This window comes from Diabrotica virgifera, chromosome 3 (genome assembly GCF_917563875.1).
Source record: "Diabrotica virgifera virgifera chromosome 3, PGI_DIABVI_V3a".
NCBI lineage: Eukaryota > Metazoa > Arthropoda > Insecta > Coleoptera > Chrysomelidae > Diabrotica > Diabrotica virgifera.
This window is the reverse complement of record NC_065445.1, coordinates 126,245,778-126,268,614: the sequence shown is the minus strand read 5'-3', so window position 1 is coordinate 126,268,614 and position 22,837 is coordinate 126,245,778. Positions and strand designations below refer to the sequence as shown.

Below are 22,837 nucleotides of genomic sequence, written 5' to 3'. Positions count from 1 at the left end.
CCAAAATAGCCATCGCTACACCCTTGGCTTAGCTCAGTCTTTCAAGGTGTGTGTTCGTCTTGTCCTAATCTTAGAAATGAACTATGAAAATTCGGAATGGAAGCAAACAAAACAGTATTTTTAACCAATCATGTTTATTGATCAAAAACGATATAATAAAAATGTGACTTATTAATTGCATTAACAAATATATTCAAATTCTTGCCAAAAACTAACAATTTGTAGATTATACTTATGGCTTTTGTATCTGATTCGATGGTAACTTCTTGATGTTGAATGGTAAGGCTGTGGACTTCTAATAGACCTGGGCAGATGTTCGGCCTCAGATCCCTGCAGCTGAAAATGTTGGGTGCTGTAGTCTAGATGTCATGGTCCCATTGCTGTCAGCCTTAGTGTCATCGCCGGTGATAGGCTTTTTTGAAGCTCCCAAAGGGAGGACGGTGATCTTATTCCCAAAAACTATAGGATAAAGACACATATCAATAATCAGAAAGAAAAACCAAAAACGAGCCTTTGCCAAATAATCGTAAATAGTAGTCATTGGCAAAGGAACAAAATAAAATTAATAGTGACGGAATAGTTAAATAATTTGATTACTAAAAGCATATCAATAGATGAAATGAAATATTCAAAATTAAGATACACGTAGAGAATAACGTCGAGGTTAGGTAAAAAAAAATCATTATAAAAAAATTAAAAGTAGACTATAAAAAACTTATTCTTCTTCTTTTTGTATAGACATGACTCTGTCTGTTTTCTCAATGTGCCTCTAGTAAGTTGTCGTTCCATCGTTTTCGTGGTCTTCCCACTGATCGTCTTCCTATTGGGGAACCGTCTCTCGCTGTCGTGACTACCCTATTTGTTGTCATTCGGCTTATGTTGTCATTCCATTCTATTCTTCTGTTTCTTACCCAGTTATTAATGTTATCCACCTTGCATCTCCGTCGTATATCTGTACTTCTAGCTGTGTCCCATAGAGTCTTACCATCGATTTTTCGAAGGGTTTTCATCTCCGCAATACGCTTAGTATAAATTTTCATCCCCGCTTTCATAGTATAAAAAACTTAGAATACAAAACTCACGCCAAGAGAATAATAAGTCTGGAAATAGATAGCTATTATCAGTTCTGTAATTGCTTTTTATAAGATTACCACCACCATTTTGAGAATTGAAATTACAGCGTGAACTGTAGAAAGGTAGGCATGTTCCGTATTAAGACAGATATTTACGGAGTAAGAATATACGGGGTACGTTCAGTATGTTCAATTGATGATTTAAATGAAAAGAGATACAGTAAATAGAAGTTAATAAAAGAGCATAATAAAAGAGGGCACCAAACAAGTTTTTAACGAAAAAGCAAGTTAAAATGAATAGAAGATAATTATTGATGAAATATTAAAGAAAATAATTATTTCTATCTATAAGCGAGGTTCCTACAGCCTCTGCTGCTTCTCGCATTTCGACCGCCATCGTTTTCTGTCCATCCATTCGTCTTCTTTGATGGCTCTATCTTTCATGATGTGCAGTACATTTTCTTCCCAGGCAACTGAAGGTCTTCCCCTTCTTCTTCTTTGCTGTGGTATGTAATTTAAAACTTTCTTTGGGCATCTATCTTCATTCATTCGTTTCACGTGACCATACCACACTACTTGTCTAGTTTCAATTCTATCTACACTGGAATATACAGTAGGTGTCCTCCTAATATCTTCATTCCTGATGTGATCTTTTTTAGATATACCACACGCTCTCCTTAGATAATCAATTTCTACTACTTTTATTCATTTCCTATCTTTTTTTGTCATCTGCCAAACTTCTGCCCCATAAGTCATAATAGGCTCTACCAAGGTACGATAGATTGTCAATTTCGTTTCTTGTCATATATTTAGACCACAGTAGAGAGCTCAGAATGTTTACCGCTTTTTTGCCCTGCTGCGTTCTCTTTTCGATGTCTTTTTGGTAGTGCTTTCTTTAGATATTATAGATCCGAGATATTTATATTCATTACATGTTTTCGTGGTTCTAATTTCTAACTCTGGATCTTCTTCATCATCCCCTATTTTAAGATACTCTGTCTTTGACATATTCATATTGAGGCCGCATTTTTCATATTCTTTCTTTAGTTTTCTAAACACATAAAATAATTATTTAAAAATTAAATATCAAAGATGTGACGTTTGTAACGTTACAAAGTAAATAAAAATTATAAATCATATTATGTTAAAAAATTCAAATATCGCACAATAGGTACCATAATGTGATGGTGGATGTATAACACTATGAGCGACGTTACAATGCATAGATCACCATACCAGTGAGAATTTTACTACACGTAATTTGCCTTGTAAAGAAAGAAAAAGTAGGGGTAGCTGTGAAATATTTGCGCCTACGCTCTTAAAGTAGGTACATGTTTTTTATATGCACAGTGACTTATACGACTTACGTTATGACACACGTCAATTTGTGCACACAGAACTAAACTGATTGATTATGGTAATATTATTATTTTCTAAAAATTTAAATAAAATAATAACGAGCAGTTACTCAGAAGACACTCAAAAAATATTTTTTTTAATCGGAACTAATACAAAATGTATAGAATATATTATGTGTGAAATATTATAAAAATATTATTAAGGTACCTATAGTACGAAAATTATATAAAAATATATTTTGTGTGATGAAGAATATTTAGATGTAGCCTAAAACTATCTGATCATGAAGCAGTTTATACGAAGTTTAATATCTCCAGCAAACCCTAATCGAAAACCCGACGTTTAGACAGGATTTTTTCCACCCGGAACTTTCGTAAATTCCAAAATTTATGCTTAACCTCTCAGTGGCGCTTTCCTGCCATGGACGTGGATAATAATTTCAGTGAATTCTTAGATAAGCTTATCTGTATCTTTAATATAGCATTTCTTTTAATTGCAATTAAGCCAAAACATCACAAACCCTGGACTACTAAAGGTATCCGAATATCTTCCAAGAATATGCGTTCTCTTCTCTATATCAAGAAATTTACTACCAACGTCTCTATCACTGAATGTATCACCAAGTACAGGGCAACCTATCTTAAACTTATAAAATCAGCTAAAAAAGTCCACTATCAGAACCGTCTGGGAAGTTCCAAAAGTGTTGCAAAAGAAACTTGGTCCATAATAATCGATCTTCGAAATAAAACCCACACTGCTCAAACATTTTCCCTTCCAGACCCTGAAAATCTAAATGAATACTTTGTTAATGTAAGTAAAAATATTACATCAACTATTTTGCCACAACAAGATCCCATTTCCTATCTCCCTAATTCAAGAAAGGTCTCGAATTCATTCTTTATAAAACCAGTCGATAAATCTGAACTGATCCAAACAATCAATAGTATCAAAAGCAAATCTTCCTGTAGTACTGATGGTCTATCGATAAAATTTTTTTATAATCTTCCAGAAAATGTGTTAGAAGTCCTCATCTCACTAATTAATGATTCTTTTGAGAAAGGTAAATTTCCAGAGTGCTTGAAGACAGCCATCATTATTCCTCTTCATAAGGGTGGTGAAATATCTAATACCTGCAATTATAGACCTATTGCACTACTACCGGTACTCTCCAAAATTATTGAGAGACTCATAAAAGCCCGACTTATGTCCTTTCTAGTTGAAAACAACATTTGATCACAAAATCAGTTCGGCTTTTTAAATAATAAATGCACCACTGATGTCATGTTTTCTGTACTACATGAGGTTTATCAAGCACTGAACAATAATCTTCACACTGCCACCGTTTCTTGTGACTACGCCAAAGCTTTTGATTGTGTAAATCACAACATTTTGATAAAAAAACTAAATTTCTACGGAATTCGAGGCATTTCTTTAGATTGGTTCCAATCTTACTTGGATGATAGGAAACAACTGGTTAGAGCAAATGATACAGACTCTAGTCTCAAAAACATTGTATGTGGGGTACCTCAAAGTTCAGTATTGGTTCCTCTACTTTTCCTTATCTTTATTAATGACATCACTAATTTAAAAATCGATGGAAAAATCTTTCTTTTTGCTGATGATACCAGTATCACTTGGAGCAACTCAAATATTGCAACTCTTCATGCTACTATAACTTCTGATCTACTTACAATAAAAACCTGGTCTGACTCAAATTTACTCTCGTTTAACGTAGATAAAACAGTAGCATTGTCTTATAAAAGAGCTCTTCAACCCTTACCTCTTAATAACAGCCAGATCAGTACCGTTGATTCTGTAAAATTTCTTGGTATTTTTTTAGACAGCAACCTTAAATGGTCCCTCCATATCGATTTGTTAAGGAAGAAACTCTCTTCGCTTGCTATGCTATAAGATCTGTTTCGAATGAACTCAATTTAGCATCTTCCAAAATAACATATTTTTCTTTGTTCGAGTCACATCTTCGTTATGGTCTTCCTTTTTGGGATTCTGGTGCAGCTGCCCAATTCGATGTTATTTTGAAATTACAAAAAAGAGCAATAAGTTATCTGTTTGGCCTCAGAAGAACAACACATTGCAGAAGTTACTTCAAAGATCACGGAATTTTAACCCTTCCATCTTTGTATATTTTACAAACTGTTTGCTTAATTCGTAAACATCTACATGTCTTTCCACCAAGACCTAATCATGACTACTTCACGAGAAATTCTACGTTTGACGTCTATTTGCCGACCCCGTCCTCGGAGTTAGTAAAGAAATCGATATTATATTCCGCAAAAAAAATGTACAACCATCTCCCCCTACAACTAAAATCTGCACCATCTTTCCCCAGATTCCGTAAAATGACAAAAGCCAACCTGTCTGAAAGACCATATTATTCAGTAGAAGATTTTTTTAGTCAATAAATAAGAAATTACAGTACCCTATGCACAAGTAGTATTTTTATTATTTTTTTATCTATATTTGGGTGTCATATGCAGCAGCTTAACTTTTTAACTTTTAAACCTTTTTTATTAATTATTAGGTAGACTATGCATTTGCAATTTATTTAAATTTTTGCAATTGATTATTTCTGTTTTAACTTCATTATTATTATTATTATTTTAAATATATTGACGATTTATGTAATTTTAGTAAATTGGATTGTTACTGTTTTGTTTTTTTGACTATTTATAAGCTTTGTCGATAAAATTGTAAAAATTGTCATGGCAATAAAGCATATTTCTATTCTACACAAATTCTTATTTATAGTAGTTATTTTTTAAATCATGTTTGTAAAGAATCTCCGAAATGTACATATTTTCCCTATGTTACGACTCTGAATCGTCCAATACCATCTTTATGTTGATTTACATGTTTTTTCCGCTTATTTTTTCTTTTGTTTTTCATACTCGTCTTTTCTCGAAACCGTTGGCAGTTTACTGCCAGTCTCTCGAAAAGGCCTCGGCACGATACATTAGGACTGCATGGGTGTGACTTGGATGTTCTGGCCTCTGTGTTGGTATTGATTTTATGACAGCTGCATCCCGCATACCTTATGCGCATACCTCTGATTTTATGTGCCTCTGTAGAGGATTATACAGGAAAAAACAAATACTTTTATCTAGTACCTTCCAGAAAATTAATAAATTAAAAGGAAATTCTGTAAAATGTTGTTAATTGATAATTGCGGGTTTGCTGCTGCATGGTTCGGAGCTGATGACTTCAAATGCTATCTCGTGTATTATCTAGAAATCTAGATGTTTCTCTTACAGAGAGACTTCTGACAAAAACGTTTTGATTTATAGGTATTCTAATGTAGTACTTATCTTAATCTTCTACCAAATTAGGAAAGAAAATCTCCATTTTTTTTCATTTAAATATTATAAACGGCTTCCAACACTAATCAATATTTTTATATGTAATTTATTTTTACATATTGCTTAAAAAGTAACTCTTAGAATGGAAATAATAGGCTTAAAATAGAAATATTAATATTAATGATGCATTTCGCCCACAAAATATTAATTATAATAGACCAGCGCGCATCTGTAAAAATATTAGTACATTTGGATGTTGAGAGGTGACTCATACTTGTTTGCAGAAATTGCTTGAAAATAACTCATATAATAATATTTGAGTTATCCTCCCACTCAAAAAGGTCCGGATTATTGGTTAAATAATCAAAATGTCAAAAAATGGAGGAAAAATTCAATTTCTTTCTTCGTTTTTTGATTATAACTTTAAAAGTATTCATTTCCCAGAAAAGTTGCACTGATATAAAAGTTGCCTTATTAAATTTCCTACAATATAGGATTGGTCAACAATTTTAAAAATTGTCGTCCTTGTTGTTAAATAGCAATAATTGGGAAAAAACCATAAAAAAACAAGTATTCGCATTTTACGTTTTTCAACCATTTATGCTACACTTAGGACCTTCATCTTCATATTTCACCCAGAAAAACTTTATGATACACTAAAACAATACTGTAAATTTTAAGATAGGTTTAATACATATATTTTGCAAAATAAATTTTGCAATTCAGCTTTCGCAAAAAACTTCATTTTTTTTTATTTTGCAGGATTGAAAATAAAGCAGACAGCAAGTTATTTTTTTTACATATAGAAGAATACTGTACCTTTCATTTGCAATTTGCAAAATTAAAATCTGTTAACTACCACGGCGTCAGAATTTTTTTTAAATAAACATTAATTTTTGGTGCTACGCGCAGGACAGCGGATACGTTTGCTCTGATTGGGCATTCCAATGACCTTTGATAATGATTGATACATTATTTTAATTCTTAGTTCATTTCGATATAAATAAATAAATTTGTTTATTGCAAAATAAAAACACATACTCTGTCCTTTGAAATAACACTTTTTTTGTTCATATATTTTAACTTAAAGAATAAAAGTATATTATTTTTAAACATATGCAATTGTTTAAACAATATTTCACAAACAATAATCAAATTAGTTTGATTTTTGTGGAATTAAAATATTAAAATACAACAAAATATAGAGTAAGAAATTAATATATTAGATAAAGATTGGAAGAAATTTTGGTGGAAATCAACTTGTGTGAATCGAACACCGCTGTTCTGCGCGTAGCACCACAAATTAATGTTTATTTAAAAAATTTCCTGACGCCGTGGTAGTTAACCGATTTTAATTTTGCAAATTGCATATGAAAGGTACAGTATTCTTCTATATGTTAAAAAAAATTAACTTGCTATCTGCTTTATTTTAAGTCCTGCAGCATTTTGAAAAAATGATTTTTTTTTGCGAAAGCTGGATTGCAAAATTTATTTTGCAAAATCTATTACCGATCTTAATAAAATTCACAGTATTGTTTTATTATATCCTAACGTTTTTCTGGGTAAAATATGACGATCCTAAGTCTAGCATAAATGGTTGAAAAACGTAAAATGCGATTACTTGTTTTTTTATGGCTTTTTCGCAATTATTGCTATTTTGCAACAAGGGCGACAATTTTTAAAATTTTTAACCAATCCTATATTGTAGGAAATTTAATTACACAACTTTTATGTCAATACAACTTTTCTCGAAAGTGAATACTTTTAAATTTATAATCAAAAAACCAAGAAAAAATCAAATTGTTCCTTCATTTTTTAACATTTTAATTATTTAAACAATGTTCCGGACCTTTTGAGTGGGAAGATAACTCAACTATTATTTTATGAGTTAATTCCAAGCAATTTCTGCAAAAAAATATGAGTCACCTCTCAACGTCCATCTCGAAACAGATGGGCCCTGGACTATAAATCATTATTTATAAATCAGTTGATGGTTTCTGTCCAACATCTCTCTGCTGCGATTGGTGTGTACCATAATGAAATCAATAAATAATTTATAACAACAGGTTGATGCATGTATCCTTCCTGTTATGACTTATCAAAGGAAAAAAAGGTTTCTATGGAATGGAAACCATAACAATTACTAACAAATCTTGTAATAGATTTGAACAACTGCAAGAGCTATTGAAGTAACCATGGTAAATGTAAGCTTAAGAGATTATATGAAAAACTAAATTCTAAGAAGACAAACCAAAGTAGAAGATAGTATCAAAGCTATAACAAAATCTAAGTGGGAATGGGCGGGATCTTGCAAGAGAGAGGGAAGAGAAGTGGACAAAGAGACTAATACCATGGCGACCAAGAACATTATACATACACAATAAAGTTAGATTAACAGAAAGATTACAAAATAAGTCATCACGAAAACTTAAAGGAAATTTACTGTATTTAAATTTTAGTAATCCAAAACTGTGAATACCTAATAAGCTTAAATTTATTGACTTTCAAAGTTAAACATGCCTTGAATGCCGAGAGCTAAAATACAATTAAATATATTATATTATTAAAGATAATACCTATATGTTAAAAACTTGTATAAAATAGAGTGGCTTCTAGTCCCAATCATGCGCCTTGCCTACTAAATTGACTTATTATTTTCCTCCATTGATCCCTATTTGTTGCTCTTCCCATCCATCAATTATCTTTTTTTTTTAGATTTCCCTTTACAAATCAAACCATCTTTGTTTGCGTCTTTCTTTTCATTCTCATCACCGGTTCCATCCATCTCCCTATCGGTACCTTTATGAAGCGACTGATGCTTAGTTCGTTTATGCAGTTCCTCTAGCTCCCTGTTTGTTCGTAGCACCAAAACTTCCAGCTTGTTTTTGCCATCACATATAGCTTTGAGCATTTTACTTTCCCATCTTTTCAATTCCATGTATTTGTTTTTTTTTTTCATTGTCAATCTTTCGTTACAGTCACTGTGGGCCTTCTGACCGTTTTATACAAAATATATCCTTAATATTTTACTCGATACATATTTGGATTGCATTAGTGTTCTTAGGCTTCCCATTTTTTTATCTCCCCTTACCAATCTGGCATTCAGTTCCTAGTATTCCTGACCTTTCTCTTCTAAATAATTCTTAAATAATTATAGTTACTTAAAATGGACCACTCTCTAGAAATGATATTTATTCGCTAGATTCATTAGAAGTTTACATCTTTTTGTTGTTTTCAGTTTAACGTTCAACGCCTGCAGGACGCCCACTCTTTGTCTCAGGCGGCGGCCGCAGCGGCCAGTTCGAGCAACGGCAGCGCCACGACGCTCGGTGGCGGTCTCGCCCTCCCCGGTAGTCTCGACAGTAGCGCCGGACACGCGGGAGTTTCGGCCGGCGGATCACATCCCCTTTACTTGCAGGGATCTGCACATAGTTCGGGAGGCTCGGTCAGTTCGACGGGAGGAGGCTCGCCAACGAGTCCACTCAGGCCCGGAAAAGAGGAGGATTGTAGTCTGCACGGGAGGAGTAGTACGGAAGGTAAGTTTTTGACTCATTTATATAGGTATAGAATGTCTGGGGCTCTAGGTGGACTTTAATTAGTTTGCCCAATTAACATTTCAAAATGAAAATATTCTTTTATGTAGAATGAATAATAAACAAGCTGAAAATGCGAGCATTATCATAACGAAAACTTTGTTTATTTACGTATTTAAATTCATAATATGGAAAATTTCTGTTATGAAAAGTTGTTTAGTATTAAATGCTATGTTTTAATATGCAATTATATCCTAATTTAAATATTGTGAACTATAAAGGTACTCTACTCTCGAGCGAAATTCGTATTTTTTGACATACCTCGAATAAAATTGATAAAATTTGATATATGATTATTGCATCTTAGATTTTAGACCATGCAGATCTTTTTATGAAGAATAACTTTTCTTCGTAAAATTAATAATATAAGAGTTATGAATGAAAATGATATTGGTATTCGTAATTTGTGAAAAATTTTCAAATATTTTTTTTATCTTTAGAAGGATGTACAAGTACTTAATTGCATATTAGAACATAGTTTTTAACTCCAAACAACTTTTTATAGGGGACAGGAGGGCAAGATGGAAGGATAGGGCAAGATGGAAAGTACCTATAAAACCCGAACTGCGCAATGAAGCGCCCGGATCCACACTCACACAGATGCAGGTGAACCTCTTCCATTTATAAACGACGGCTCAGTCAGTTCAGATCAGCTAATGAGTGTACACGCTTTCTTCTTATTTTCGCAGTTAAATATTACGCAATTATTGAATTTTTGTGATACGATTATTTAAACAAGGTGTATAATATTATTATTATGCATTTATACAAAGTATCTATTAGGTACAGGTTATCTGAATTGATATTTAAATAAGAGAAATAATAAAGCATTTTTAAAATATTGATATTATTATTGGAAAGGGGCATATGGGCAAGATGGAAAATTGCAACTTAGGGCAAGTTGGAAGATAAGAGTTGGACCAAAATAAAAGCAAGGAAATAGGAACCTGCGAGAATAAAAGAAAAGGTAAAGGAAAAGGGACAAAAACAGAAAAAGTTAAAAATATTGTACAACATTTAGAGCAGTTTTCACAAAATGATGTGTTCTGTGTATGTGGTGAACGTTATGTGGAACCGCCCACAGAGGACTGGGTACAATGTCCTGTATGTAATGGTCGGTACACAATTGTGTACTGACACAGAAGATAGCAGTTTTATGTGTGTAAACTGTAAAATGTAGTGCTTTCCTCTACATTCCATCTTGCCCGAACAAGCTTTCCATCCTGCCCTCAGGGTAAGGGCAAGATGGAATTTTTGACATTATTTTTTAATTATCCATAAAAAAAATTCTACTTATTATTACTAATATTTAATGGCTGACTTTTGTAACTGTATAAGGTATCTTTCAAGAATGATTAAAATGAAAGTTTTGTATTACGTTGTTTTATTTTTTTACACATTATAAAGTTAAGCCTTCCGTCTTGCCCTCCCTTCCCCTAATAACACTTTTCAATATTGTGAAAAATAAAGACACTTTAATCTTGATCGAACTTTATATTTTTTGACATACCTGGTATAATATAGATTTGATATCTAATAAAAATAAATAAATACAAAATAAACAGTTTTCCTTGAAAATAGTGAAGTGTAATTTAACATTACAGTATTTCTCATGATCATTTTTCAGTGCGTAACAAATGATAGGAAAAAGGGTAAGTCCGTGATAATACACATTTATGACATTTATTCTAACATGACATTTTAGTTAAATCTGACAGTTGTCACATTTTATTTTCAATTTGGAATAAAAACAAATCAAAAGTGTTTCTTGCATTTATAAAATGGTATTTTCTTTGATTTGTATAGTCTTATAAATTATACAGATTATATTTGTAATATTATTATCTAATTAAAAAAAATTATTTTTTTATTATGGCGCCATTTATCGACAACTAGAATAACTAGAATAAATGTAAAAATGTCACCGACGAAATGTAATCACCGACGTGCCTTTTTTCTGTTACATACAATTTAATGCGTTAGAAAGAAATCGAAAAACTGTGACGCACTGAAAGATGATCATGAGAAATACTGTACATTAACATAAATAAATAAAATTTGTTTATCTGACATTTCAATTTTATGTTGACGTTTAGTTGCGTCAAACGAAAACAAAGTAGAGTTGACGTTTCGATGTCGGAAGAAAATAACAATTTAAAGGAGGCTTGTGACGTCACAATGACAACTTTGAGGTCGGATATCTAGAAGATGGTTAAAGATAGCGAAATGCCGTTTTCAGATTTGGATTCACAAGACAAAACTACATAGGAATCCATCGCTAGGTGGCCTCTAGATATTTCAGGAGCGGCAACGCAATAACACACACACTTTTGCGAATTTATAAACGAAAAGTTTTCGTTGAAAACAGTGAGGGCCATTTTAAAAAGTATAGTTATTTAATTACTAGCCAAAAACTAGACTAAACTCTGCCAAAAAAATCTGTTAGGCACTTATGAGGCAATTTCTTCTTAGGGGTGAGTTGAGACCAGAGCTGGGCAATACCCGGGTACAAGTACCCGAATTTTGTACTCTAAGTACATTTTGGGTACTCAGTACCCAATACCCGAGTAAATTTTCAATAAAGTACTCGGTATTCGTACCCGTAGCATATGGGTTAAAATACCCGGTACCCGCTTTTATTATACGAGTACTTTTTGCAAGTCTAAACTTGTCGCTGTATATGGGAGAGCAAATTAATAGCAGTACGCAAAAACGTCGTTTTCAGTATCAGTCCATCCGTCAAGTCAAGCAGACGCGAATCACGCTGAGTTTTTATTTTGTTTTTTTGTTGTTGAAAGGATAGACTAGATACGGGAGATTCAAGTGATACCATCCCATTTAAAAAAGTTTTTCTAAGGTATAATACATGCTTGCCTTCTTCTGCGCCTGTGGAACCCCTATCCTCTTCATCATCATCATTATCTTTGCCTTATCCCTATGCGGGGTCGGCTTCCCTATTTGCATTTCTCAACACAATTCTATGTTGGGTCATATCAATGTCAATCCACTTTACCAACATGTCCTGCCTTATTGTCTCCCCCAGGTCTTCTTTGGGGTTCCTCTCCTACTCCTTCCAGGAATCTGCATTTCAGCTATTCTTCGTATTGGGTGATTAACGTCTCGACGTTAAACATGGCCAAACCATCTTAACCTATGCTCTTTCATTTTGGCATCAATTGGTGCCACACCTAGACTTTCCCTAATATACTCATTTCTAATTTTATCCTTCTTTGTCACTCCACTCAGCCATCTAAGAATTCTCATTTCCGCCACATGCTGCATCCACCCAAACATTTACTTCTTTATTGCTGTACTTAGCAAACGATATCCCTCTTGTTTGTTTTTTTTGCATATAGGTTATGGTTGATTTTTGACTACACTTCTAACTTTTTTCGGAAACATGAATCGTGCAAAAGAAACGTGTCTCAATGATAAAAGCGACCGAGATGAAATCATGAGAAGAATAGAAGTAGTTACGAAGTTTTAAAGAAACAGAAATGAAAATATAAGGAGACAACTGGAGCAAGAACCGATAATGCGGAAGATCGAAAACAAACAATTAAACTGGTTTGGCCACATAGAGCGAATGGAGCAAAAGTGACTCAACAAAGAAGGTACATGAAGCCAAAACTGGAAACAAAAAAAGGTAGAACTAGGAAGACATGTATAGACCAAATCCATAATAAAGGTGAAAAGAGAAACATGAATAGAGTTATGAAGAACCTGGCCCCCAATAGAAGTTCATGGAAGAAATGGATAAAAGGTGAAGCCCTACATCCGACGCCATGAAGGGCACTAAGGATTATGAGAAAGAAGAAGAAGTCTTACTCCTTTCACAAATTCGCCTCTTAAATTTTACTGGTTATTTTCATCATGACACTTCTGTCAAAGCCTTAAATAACTGTAATTTTTCAAAAAAAAATTATGTACAAAAGAGTTGTTATCTTCTTTTCCTATTATGTATTAAATTAAGTGGATCAGTAAGTAAATATTTATTACGCATTTAAGAAACATATTTTATAAAACGTTTAAAATATAAACTCATTTAAGAGCATAATTGTACAAAAATTCTAAAAATGTGCTGTTTCTGAAAACTCATCTTCAATTGTATCTAGAATAATTAAAACGATGATCTTAATCTAATTAGTTTGGAAAAAACATTAATTAACCACACCATTTAATAATAATTGATAGCATCTGTCACCAGCTAATGATCTTCATAGCATTTAAATTGCCGCCAAAATCGGTAGAATATCTTAAAGATCTTCACTATTTATTACGAGGGGCGTTGTTTTTTTGTTTTAAAATGTTTACATGAAACCAGAAACCATACAAGGTAACCGTTTTAGAGGATATTAATTTATAACATATAAAAGTTATTTGGAATAGTACAATTATTAAAACAATAGTATAACATTATAGAGTTATTTTCAACAACGTCTAAAAACTACTTGAAGAAACTCGAAACATATAAGGAAACTCAGGATCCTAAGGGAGTATGATATAGAATATACAGGGTGTAACAAAAATACAGGTCATAAATTAAATCACATATTCTGGGACCAAAAATAGTTTGAATGAACCTAACTTACCTTAGTACAAATATGCACATAAAAAAAGTTACAGTCCTTTGAAATTACAAAATGAAAATCGATTTTTTCGAATATATCGAAACCTATTAGAGATTTTTTTAATGAAAATGGACATGTGGCATTCTTATGGCAGGAGCATCTTAAAGAAAAATTATAGTGAAATTTGTGCACCCCATAAAAATTTTATGGGGATTTTGTTCCCTTAAACCCCCCCAAACTTTTGTGTACGTCTAAATTAAATTAGTATTGTGCTACCATTAGTTAAATTCAATATTCTTAAAACTTTTTTGCGTCTTTTAGTATTTTTTAGATAAGGCAGTTTTTATCGAGTTGCAGCTTATTTTTTAATACGTTTACATAAAAATTTTATGGGGTTTTGTTCTTTTAAACCCCCCAAATGTTTGTGTACGTTCCAATTAGAATATTACGGCGGTGCCCTGAGTTAAACACAGTATTTTTAAAACTTTTTTGCCTCTTTGTATTTTTTCGAGAAGGCACCTTTTATCGAGATATGGCTTCTTTTTTAATACGGTTCAAAATATACCTAAAAATGTAAATCATACATAAATTTTCATATTATTACCAAGTCTCCATAATCGTACTTAACCATATACAAATATGTGGTGGATTTGAAAAATATTCAAAATATCTTGATAAAAACTGACTTTTCGAAAAAGTACTAAGAGCCAAAAAATTTTAAAAACATTGTGTTTAACTAATGGTACTACAATAATAATTTAATTGGAACGTACAGAAAAGTTTGGGGGGGGGGGGGGGTTTAAAGGAACAAAACCCCCATAAGATTTTTATGGGGTGTCCAAATTTCAGTAATAATTTTTTCTTACGATGCTACTGCCATAACATTACCACATGTTCATTTTCAATAAAAAATATCCAATAGTGTTCGATATATTGGAAAAAATCGATTTTCATTTTGTAACTTCAAAGGGTTGTAACTTTTTTTATATGCGCAATTGTTTTAAGGTAAGTTAGGTTCAATCAAACTGTTTTTGATTCCAGAATATGTGGTTAAATTTATGACCTGTATTTTTGTTACACCCTGTAGATACAAGATCGTCATACCTCGGACTCATCGATCTCCATCTCCAGAGCAAAAGAGAACTGATATGATGCAAACTGCAAAGTGGATACCAGAAAAGTTCAAAAAGATCGACGCATACGAGAAAAGTTCAAAAAATATGTTGTTTGTTTGGGTTTATATGACTGCGGACACTAAATCCATTCGCCAATTTTACTATTTTTTATTTTATTAGTCATTTTTTCGTATCTTATCTTAAAACTAATACTAATATAATAAACAATTCTACTAATAAATAATTATTTTTGTATTTTTTTTTAATAATTTTTTATATATTTTTTTTATTTATTTTTTTCTAAATGATGTTCTCAGAGTTCCACAGCAAAAACTGCAACATTCTTCTTTAGCCCTCTACTTCATTCGAAAGCTATTTTACTATGGACTGTCCAAGTTCGTCATTCATTTTTATCTACATATTTTTTTTATATTTTTTTAATTATTATATATTTTTTCTATTTTTTTTTTATATATCTTTTTTATATTTTTTTTTCTTTTTTTTTGTTTTTTTTTTATTTTTTTTATATTTCTTTTCTTTTTCTTTTTTTTTCTTTTCTTTTCTTTATCTTTTAACATATAACAATTTACAAGAAATACTTACTCTATATTTTACAATTACAATTTAAGCTTAATATCTAAAATATGTTTATACAATAGTCGGTATACCAACTCATTATTTTCTAATGTTAATAAATAATTTAAATTAACGGGATGGTGGACATCAGTCAAAGAATACAGTGAATTTAAAAACATATTAACTTTATTAGAGATAAGAGAACATGTCAAAATTTTGTGTTGTAGATTGCCCAACTGTCCACAAATACATTGTGGACTATCAGCTATATTAATTTTAAATAAATATGATGGAGTAAGACAGTGGTCAAATCTCATTCTGCATATGGTTCTTGTCATATCTTTTGTCGACTCCATTTTAGAAAACCAAGGTTTATCCGTTATATAGTTTCTGATGGATCTGTAGTGGTTTCCTGTATTTGCGTTTTCATCAATATACCTTTCTTTCCATTCTTTCTTAATCTCTTTGAATAAATTTGATTCAATATCTTTTGGCGTACAAAGATAATGGGTTAATACTCCTTGTGTCACCGCGTTTTTAGCCAATTCATCTACTATTTCATTTCCAGTTATTCCACAGTGGCTTTTAACCCATGCCAATTTAACAGACTTTCCTTGTTGCTGAAGTTCTATAATTTTATTTATGATATATAATTCAATGTAGTTCACTTTTGATTTAGGATTTATAGCACTAATTTTACTAAGAGAACTTTTACTGTCACTAAAAATTATAAACTTTGAATGATTTATATTAGATAAATATTTTAGTGCTTCCATTATCGCTATTAATTCAGCTGTGTATATACTCATAATAGAATTTAGTTTAAACATTTTACTAATTTTATTACTGCTATCCCAATAGGCACACCCCACACCTTCAATATTTTTTGATGCATCTGTATATAGCATAAAACAATCTTTGAACATTTGTGAACTGTCTGAGATAAACACTAATTTTCTTAAAGATAGAGGCAAATTGCTATAGTCCCTTAAAAAGCATACCTGAACTTGTTCCATAGTATTAAAGTCGATATTATAATTTGGGTGTATGTCATATTTATAAAGTTGTTTATCATATATTATCATTTTTGAATATAAATCTACTATATTTAGAGTTTTCTTTTGTATCCAATATTTTTCTGTCAAGTCTGCTAAAAACAGTTGATGTATTTTGGAAATTAAAATTGCCTTTTTTTCATACAATCTAACTAAAAGGCTGATGCCAAGTTTTTTTCGTCTTATATCCATCGGTATTTCACAGCATTCAACTTGTAGATTATTTATCGGTGTACTTCTTAGGGCTCCTATACACAATCTAAGGGATTTATTAATGATTTTGTCTATTTTACTTAAATGACACTGTGATGCGTCACTGTATAATATTGATCCGTAGTCGAATATAGCTCTTATATTATTTTTAAATAACAACAATGAAATATTTGGATCTGCTCCCCAACGTAAGTGTGATACGAATCGAAGAAGGTTTATTCCTTTTTCTGTTTTTTTAACTATATGGTCTATATGTTCTTTCCAGAGAAGCTGTCTATCCAGAGTAATACCCAAATATTTAACATAACTTTGTACAGGATAGGATATATTGTTTATTAAGATGTAATTGGGTATTTCTTTTCGTTTTCTTGTAAAAATACATAATTTGGTTTTGGAATCAGATATATTTAGTCCATGTAATTCACTCCATATTTTAATATGTTTGTCTCCTTCTTCAATGGATTTGACTGCATTTTCTATTTTAATGTTTTCTTGATAAATAACTATATCATCTGCAAATTGTAAAATTTTTGTTGAGTGTAAATTTTTTTCTATATCAGAAGTGTAAATTAAATATAACAAAGGGCTTAATATTCCTCCTTGAGGTAAACCACCCATCGCTAGTCTTGGACCAAATGTGTTATTATTTACCGATATATAAATTTTTCTACAGTCATACAATTTTATTATTTTTTGACAGAAACATTCTGGCAGACCTATTTGTATCATTTTGTTATATAGTATATTTAAATTAACGTTGTCGTATGCTGCTTCGACATCTAATAAAAGAGCTATTACTGAAGAATTTTTCGTAAACGCTAAATTGATATCTGTTACCAAATGGCTCACTGCTTCCACAGTAGAATGATTTTTTCGAAATCCAAATTGTGTTTGTGATAATTTATTGTTTTTTTCTAGCCAACTTTCGAGCCTAAGTTTTATCATTCTTTCCAGTGTTTTTGTTATGCAGGAGCTCAATGAAATACCTCTATAAGATTCTGCTGAATCAGGTTTCCGATTTGTTTTGAGAATAGGAATCACCCGGTACTCTCTCCAGTTATCTGGAATATCTTCTGATAGCCATATTTGATTAAAAAAATTTAATAGTGTTTCTTTTCCTTTTTGATGTAAATTGGCCAACATAATATAATGTACATTATCTATACCTGGAGAAGTATTTTTCTTATTCTTAAGGCTTATTTCTAATTCACAGAAACTAAATGGAACTGAAAGTGGATGGTTAGAATTTTTCCTTTCCATTACATTAATTTTTGAAAATATATTATCTGGACATAATTTTCTTAAAAACTCCTCAACCCATTCTCCTTCCGTCACTGGATTTACTTGTGGTTTAAAAATGTTTTGTAATCGTTTGGCTTGATTCCACATATCTTTAATTGGAGTATTTTTGTTTAAAGTTTTACAAAAATTTCTCCATGCATTACGCTTACTCTCTAATACAACTTTTTTGGTTTTTGCTACACATTTATTATAATTTATATAATTTTGTATATTAGACTGTAGTTTAAACTTGCGTAAGGCTAGTTTTTGTTCTTGTATTACCTTTTTACAATTGTCATTCCACCAAGTTTTTCTAAATCGTGGATTAGTCCCTGTTCTCTTCTCCGGTATACATATCTTACAATATTCATTTAATTTATTTAAAAATTGTTGGTAACTTAAATTATTATCAATTTCCATGAAATTATCAGTGATAGAAGAGAAAAGAGACCAATCCGCTTTATTTATGTTCCACTGGAATTTTGTATTTACACATTCCGCTTTATTGACATTAATATTTGAGTTAATAACAATAGCAAAATGGTTTGAACCTAATGTCTCGTCCACAACATCCCAATCGAAAAAATGACTAATATTTGCTGAGCATATTGTAAGATCTATTGCAGATTTATTATTGCTATTCGATCTACGCATCAAAGTCTCTTTACCATTATTTAAAATTACAAGATTACAGTCCTCAATAGCTTCTAACAGATTTTTTCCTATAGTGTCTACAGTACTACAACCCCAAACATAATTGTGGCTATTAAAATCACCACCAATGATAAAAGGCTTCTCTAGACTATTAAAAAACTTTTTCCATTCATTTACTGTGATTTTAAGATTGGGTTTTACGTATATTGAATAAATGTTTATCTTTTTGCCGGATTGAATTTTAATTGATATGCTATTGCACATTATGTCATTGATTTGGTGAAAAGTAGGACTGTTGTAAAATTTAATTAATTTTTTTAAAATTATGGCTACTCCACCATATCCGTCAACTCTATCATTCCTAAAGACATTATAACCAGTAAAGTTAATAAAATTACTTTTTTTTTAGCCAAGTTTCTGATATTAATCCTATATCTATTTTATTGTCATACAAGAATTTTTCTAAATATCCCTTATTTGTTTTAATTGATCTCGCATTCCATTGAAGAAATGAAACGTTAGCCATCACGAGGTAATAATAATTGTGAAATATTGTTTTTTAATAATTCCAACGTTTTTTTATCTAAGTTGTGATTAATTTGATTTAATGTTGCTGAAATAAAATTTACTATTATTTCTCCTATATTATTTTGATTATCGTTTTGTGTTTGTGTTTTGGTAGAATAAATGGGATTATTAAGATTATAACAAGGCTGACTTTGTACTTTTGGTGTTTGCAAAATTTTTCTGCGTGCTTCCATTGTTTCTTTATCTACACTACTAGAATCAATACTACTTGATCGTTTTCGTTTATATATTGTATATTTATTAGAAGTATTTTCTTGTTCTTTGCTTACTGTTGAATAATATTTTTTATATTTATTATTAGCTTCATAATATGTTATATTTTCATTATTCATAACTTTTTTAATATATTCCTGTTTTTGTCTTTCTGTACAATCTGCTCCCTTGTCAGTAGCGCTGTGGTTTCCTTTGCACAATACACAAAGTAAATTATTCGGATTGGAACAATTAGATTTGTTGTGTTCTTCGCCACATCTTTCACACCTATCTTTTCCTCTACATTGAGCACTTATATGCCCAAATCTCAAACACTTTAAACATTGGATTATTCTGGGTGTATAATTTTCCACCTCGTATATCATTTTTTCTATTATTACATTTTTTGGTATAGACTGACCTTTAAAAGTGACAATTACGGTTCCTGTTTTTACATAAATAGTATTACCATTATCTTGAGTCACTTTCCGCATAATTCTTTTTACATGTAATACTTCGAACTTAATTCCAAATCTAGGTTTAATTAATGATAATAAATCATTATCTTCTATCTCTTTATCTACCAATTTTATAACACCTTTCTTTTGAGTAAAAAACGTTGGAATATATGCCTCGTACTGTTTGCTTTTTAGAATTTCAGAATCAATTAATTTATTAGCACTAGCAAAATTATTTAGTTCTACCTTGATTTTATTTCTACCAACTACTGTAATTTGTGTGATATTATTTTCAATTTCAGGTACTGCACTTAAAATCAAACGGGCCGTGCCGATCCTGTGTAATCGACCAATGTTACCGTTTTTATTTTCTATGTGTACTATATAAGGTGCATTATCTCCAAATTGATATCTATGTTTTAATCTTAAATTTATTACTTTATTTAAATTTTGCTTACCTGACTTATCTGTTTGATTTAAATTTGTCAAAGTTTCATCATTATTGGAACTAAATTTGTTACTTACCTCAATAATGCTACTTGTTTGGTTTTGTTTGTTTGTTACCTTATTATTTAGCCTATTTTTATTTAATTCCTCATATTCCATCATCCCATCTCCTTCCATTTCTACATAAAATTTCTCTTTATCTGGAGGTTCAGGTGGTATACCTTCCATATTACTTGTTTTCTGAAATTTAACTTCTTGTCGCGAAATTTCACACTTTCTTACAGAGCACTAGTTTAGTACTTCTTTATACAACTAGCAATACTCAAAAAGTTAAGAAAAAACCTTAAAAATTAATAATTTTTAGGAGGACTTCTAAATAAACTGCCTTTCAATTTGACGTTTATTTGACAATGTCGTTCAAAAAATAAAAATCCCTACTTTTCTATAAAAATTGTGTTTGTGGAAGTTGCTCTAAAAATTGCTCTAATGGAATTTTAGTCAATCCCAATAAATTAATAAATCATAATTATGTGCAATGAAATTAGAGATATTTTTACTTAATTTTTGAAGTTATAATTCTTTAGGCACGAGGGTGAATTTTTACATTCCCTTACGCATGCGCACACCGACAGTATGGTATTAGTCGTTACATCTTTATGTAGCGCAAATAAGCTGTGCGTGAAAAGAATATATTATTAGTGTTTTTAATAAATATATTTATTATAATTTTTGTGTCTTTGGATTTGTCTTCCTCGGGAATAAGATATTTTATAATAATAGTAAGTATATTTAAGTATTTTTGTATACTTCACTTGGTCTATTAAGTTTGTTAGTATGTATGAGAAATCTTGTAACCTGTCAAAGCAAAGGGAGAATAGCTCAGTGGTAGAGCGTGTGACCGGAGATCGAGAGATCCCCAGTTCGAATCCGTGTGTTTTCTAATTTTTTTTTATTTTTGGTATTGTTTTAATAAAAATTTTTAGAAAGTAGTAAGTAAAAATTAGTTTAATGTTTAAATAAAATACAAATAACCTGTTGAAAGTATATTTATTTCGTTGAAATCATATAATAGAAGTATAACTTCTTACGTGCGTACAAAGTACACACACATTCTTTTTTTACATACTCGGTAGCATTTTTACAATTGCCAATAGTTATGGTTATAGTGCATTTCTTAGGGTAAGAACAGAACAAGTGGGTCGAGGTGGAGGTGTAGGTCGCGGTGGATGCTACTATTTAAGTCGCGATCGATGTCGACAGGACATAGCAAGGAGGTCACCTGCGCTTTCAGTCGAGCTAGAACCACTATCAAGTGAAGTAGTTTAATGAAATTTGAATGACAAAAAAACTGTGCTTTTGCGATGTTGTCAGTCAAATGATGATAGTGATGAAATGTCAGCTGTAAATAATCAGATCCTCCTTCATATTTCAAAAATTTACTGAATTTAATTACTTTTAAAATTGAAAAAATAAACTGAATACAAAAAAGGGTTTATATAAAAAGTATCAACTCAGATAGCGCAGGTTATGATAACTTGGCTTCGAACGGAGTAATCACAAAGAAGCATCCTTGTAGGCCGCGCAGTAGACATCCATGTAAAACAAACTCATTTTATTTTAAAAAGCATCGATGTACGAGTAAACCTCCTGGATGGCATCGCGCTAAACCTCCACTGCGACTTACCTGCTCTGTTCTCTTCCATTCATTTCAATGTGTTTGTTTTACATGGATATCGACATCGACCGCGACCTCCACCTACACCTCCACCGCGACTCACTTGTTGTGTTCTTACCCAGTGAATTAATTAGGTACAGGTATCGACATTCACTGACTCGCACACTTTATCAAAAAATAGCTTCTGAATCACATGTACTTACTCTGAAGTCAAAGCTAAAACAAGTAATATAGATTGCGTTACCCCTTCCAATTACTGTTGTTGTCCATTGTGGTACCATCATGGATGTTAGAGGAGATCCTGAAGCCGATGGACGAAACAAGAAAAGCTAATAATAAGAAGAATATCAGAGAAGCGCAAGTAAAATCGTGCATGGAGTAAGACAAAGTTTTATTTTATCTCCTCTTGTCTCCAAACTCTACTCTAAAAGAATATACGACGAAGCTTTGCAGGGAAGCTAGACCATAATATATTTTACTAAATGGGTACCGGCTAAACAATAACATACATATATGTAGATGACACCATAGTATTTGCAGACAACTTAGAAGACCTACAATTCCCTATGAATAAAATTACGTATTAAAGTCAACAATGTGGACTGAATATAAACATAAAGAAGACAAAGCTCATGATAATTGCCAAGAATTAGATAACAGAAGGTCAATT

General features: G+C 31.4%; 1 protein-coding gene across 1 annotated transcript in view; it reads left to right on the top strand.

Moving 5' to 3' along the window:
- The window catches only part of LOC126881301 (protein vestigial), a 266,771-nt gene that overhangs the window by 87,537 nt on the left and 156,397 nt on the right, over nucleotides 1–22,837 (top strand). The window contains exon 2 of the mRNA XM_050645503.1: nucleotides 8,988–9,285. Within this exon, the coding sequence (XP_050501460.1) occupies nucleotides 8,988–9,285 (298 nt within the window). The remainder of the gene's footprint in view (nucleotides 1–8,987; nucleotides 9,286–22,837) is intronic.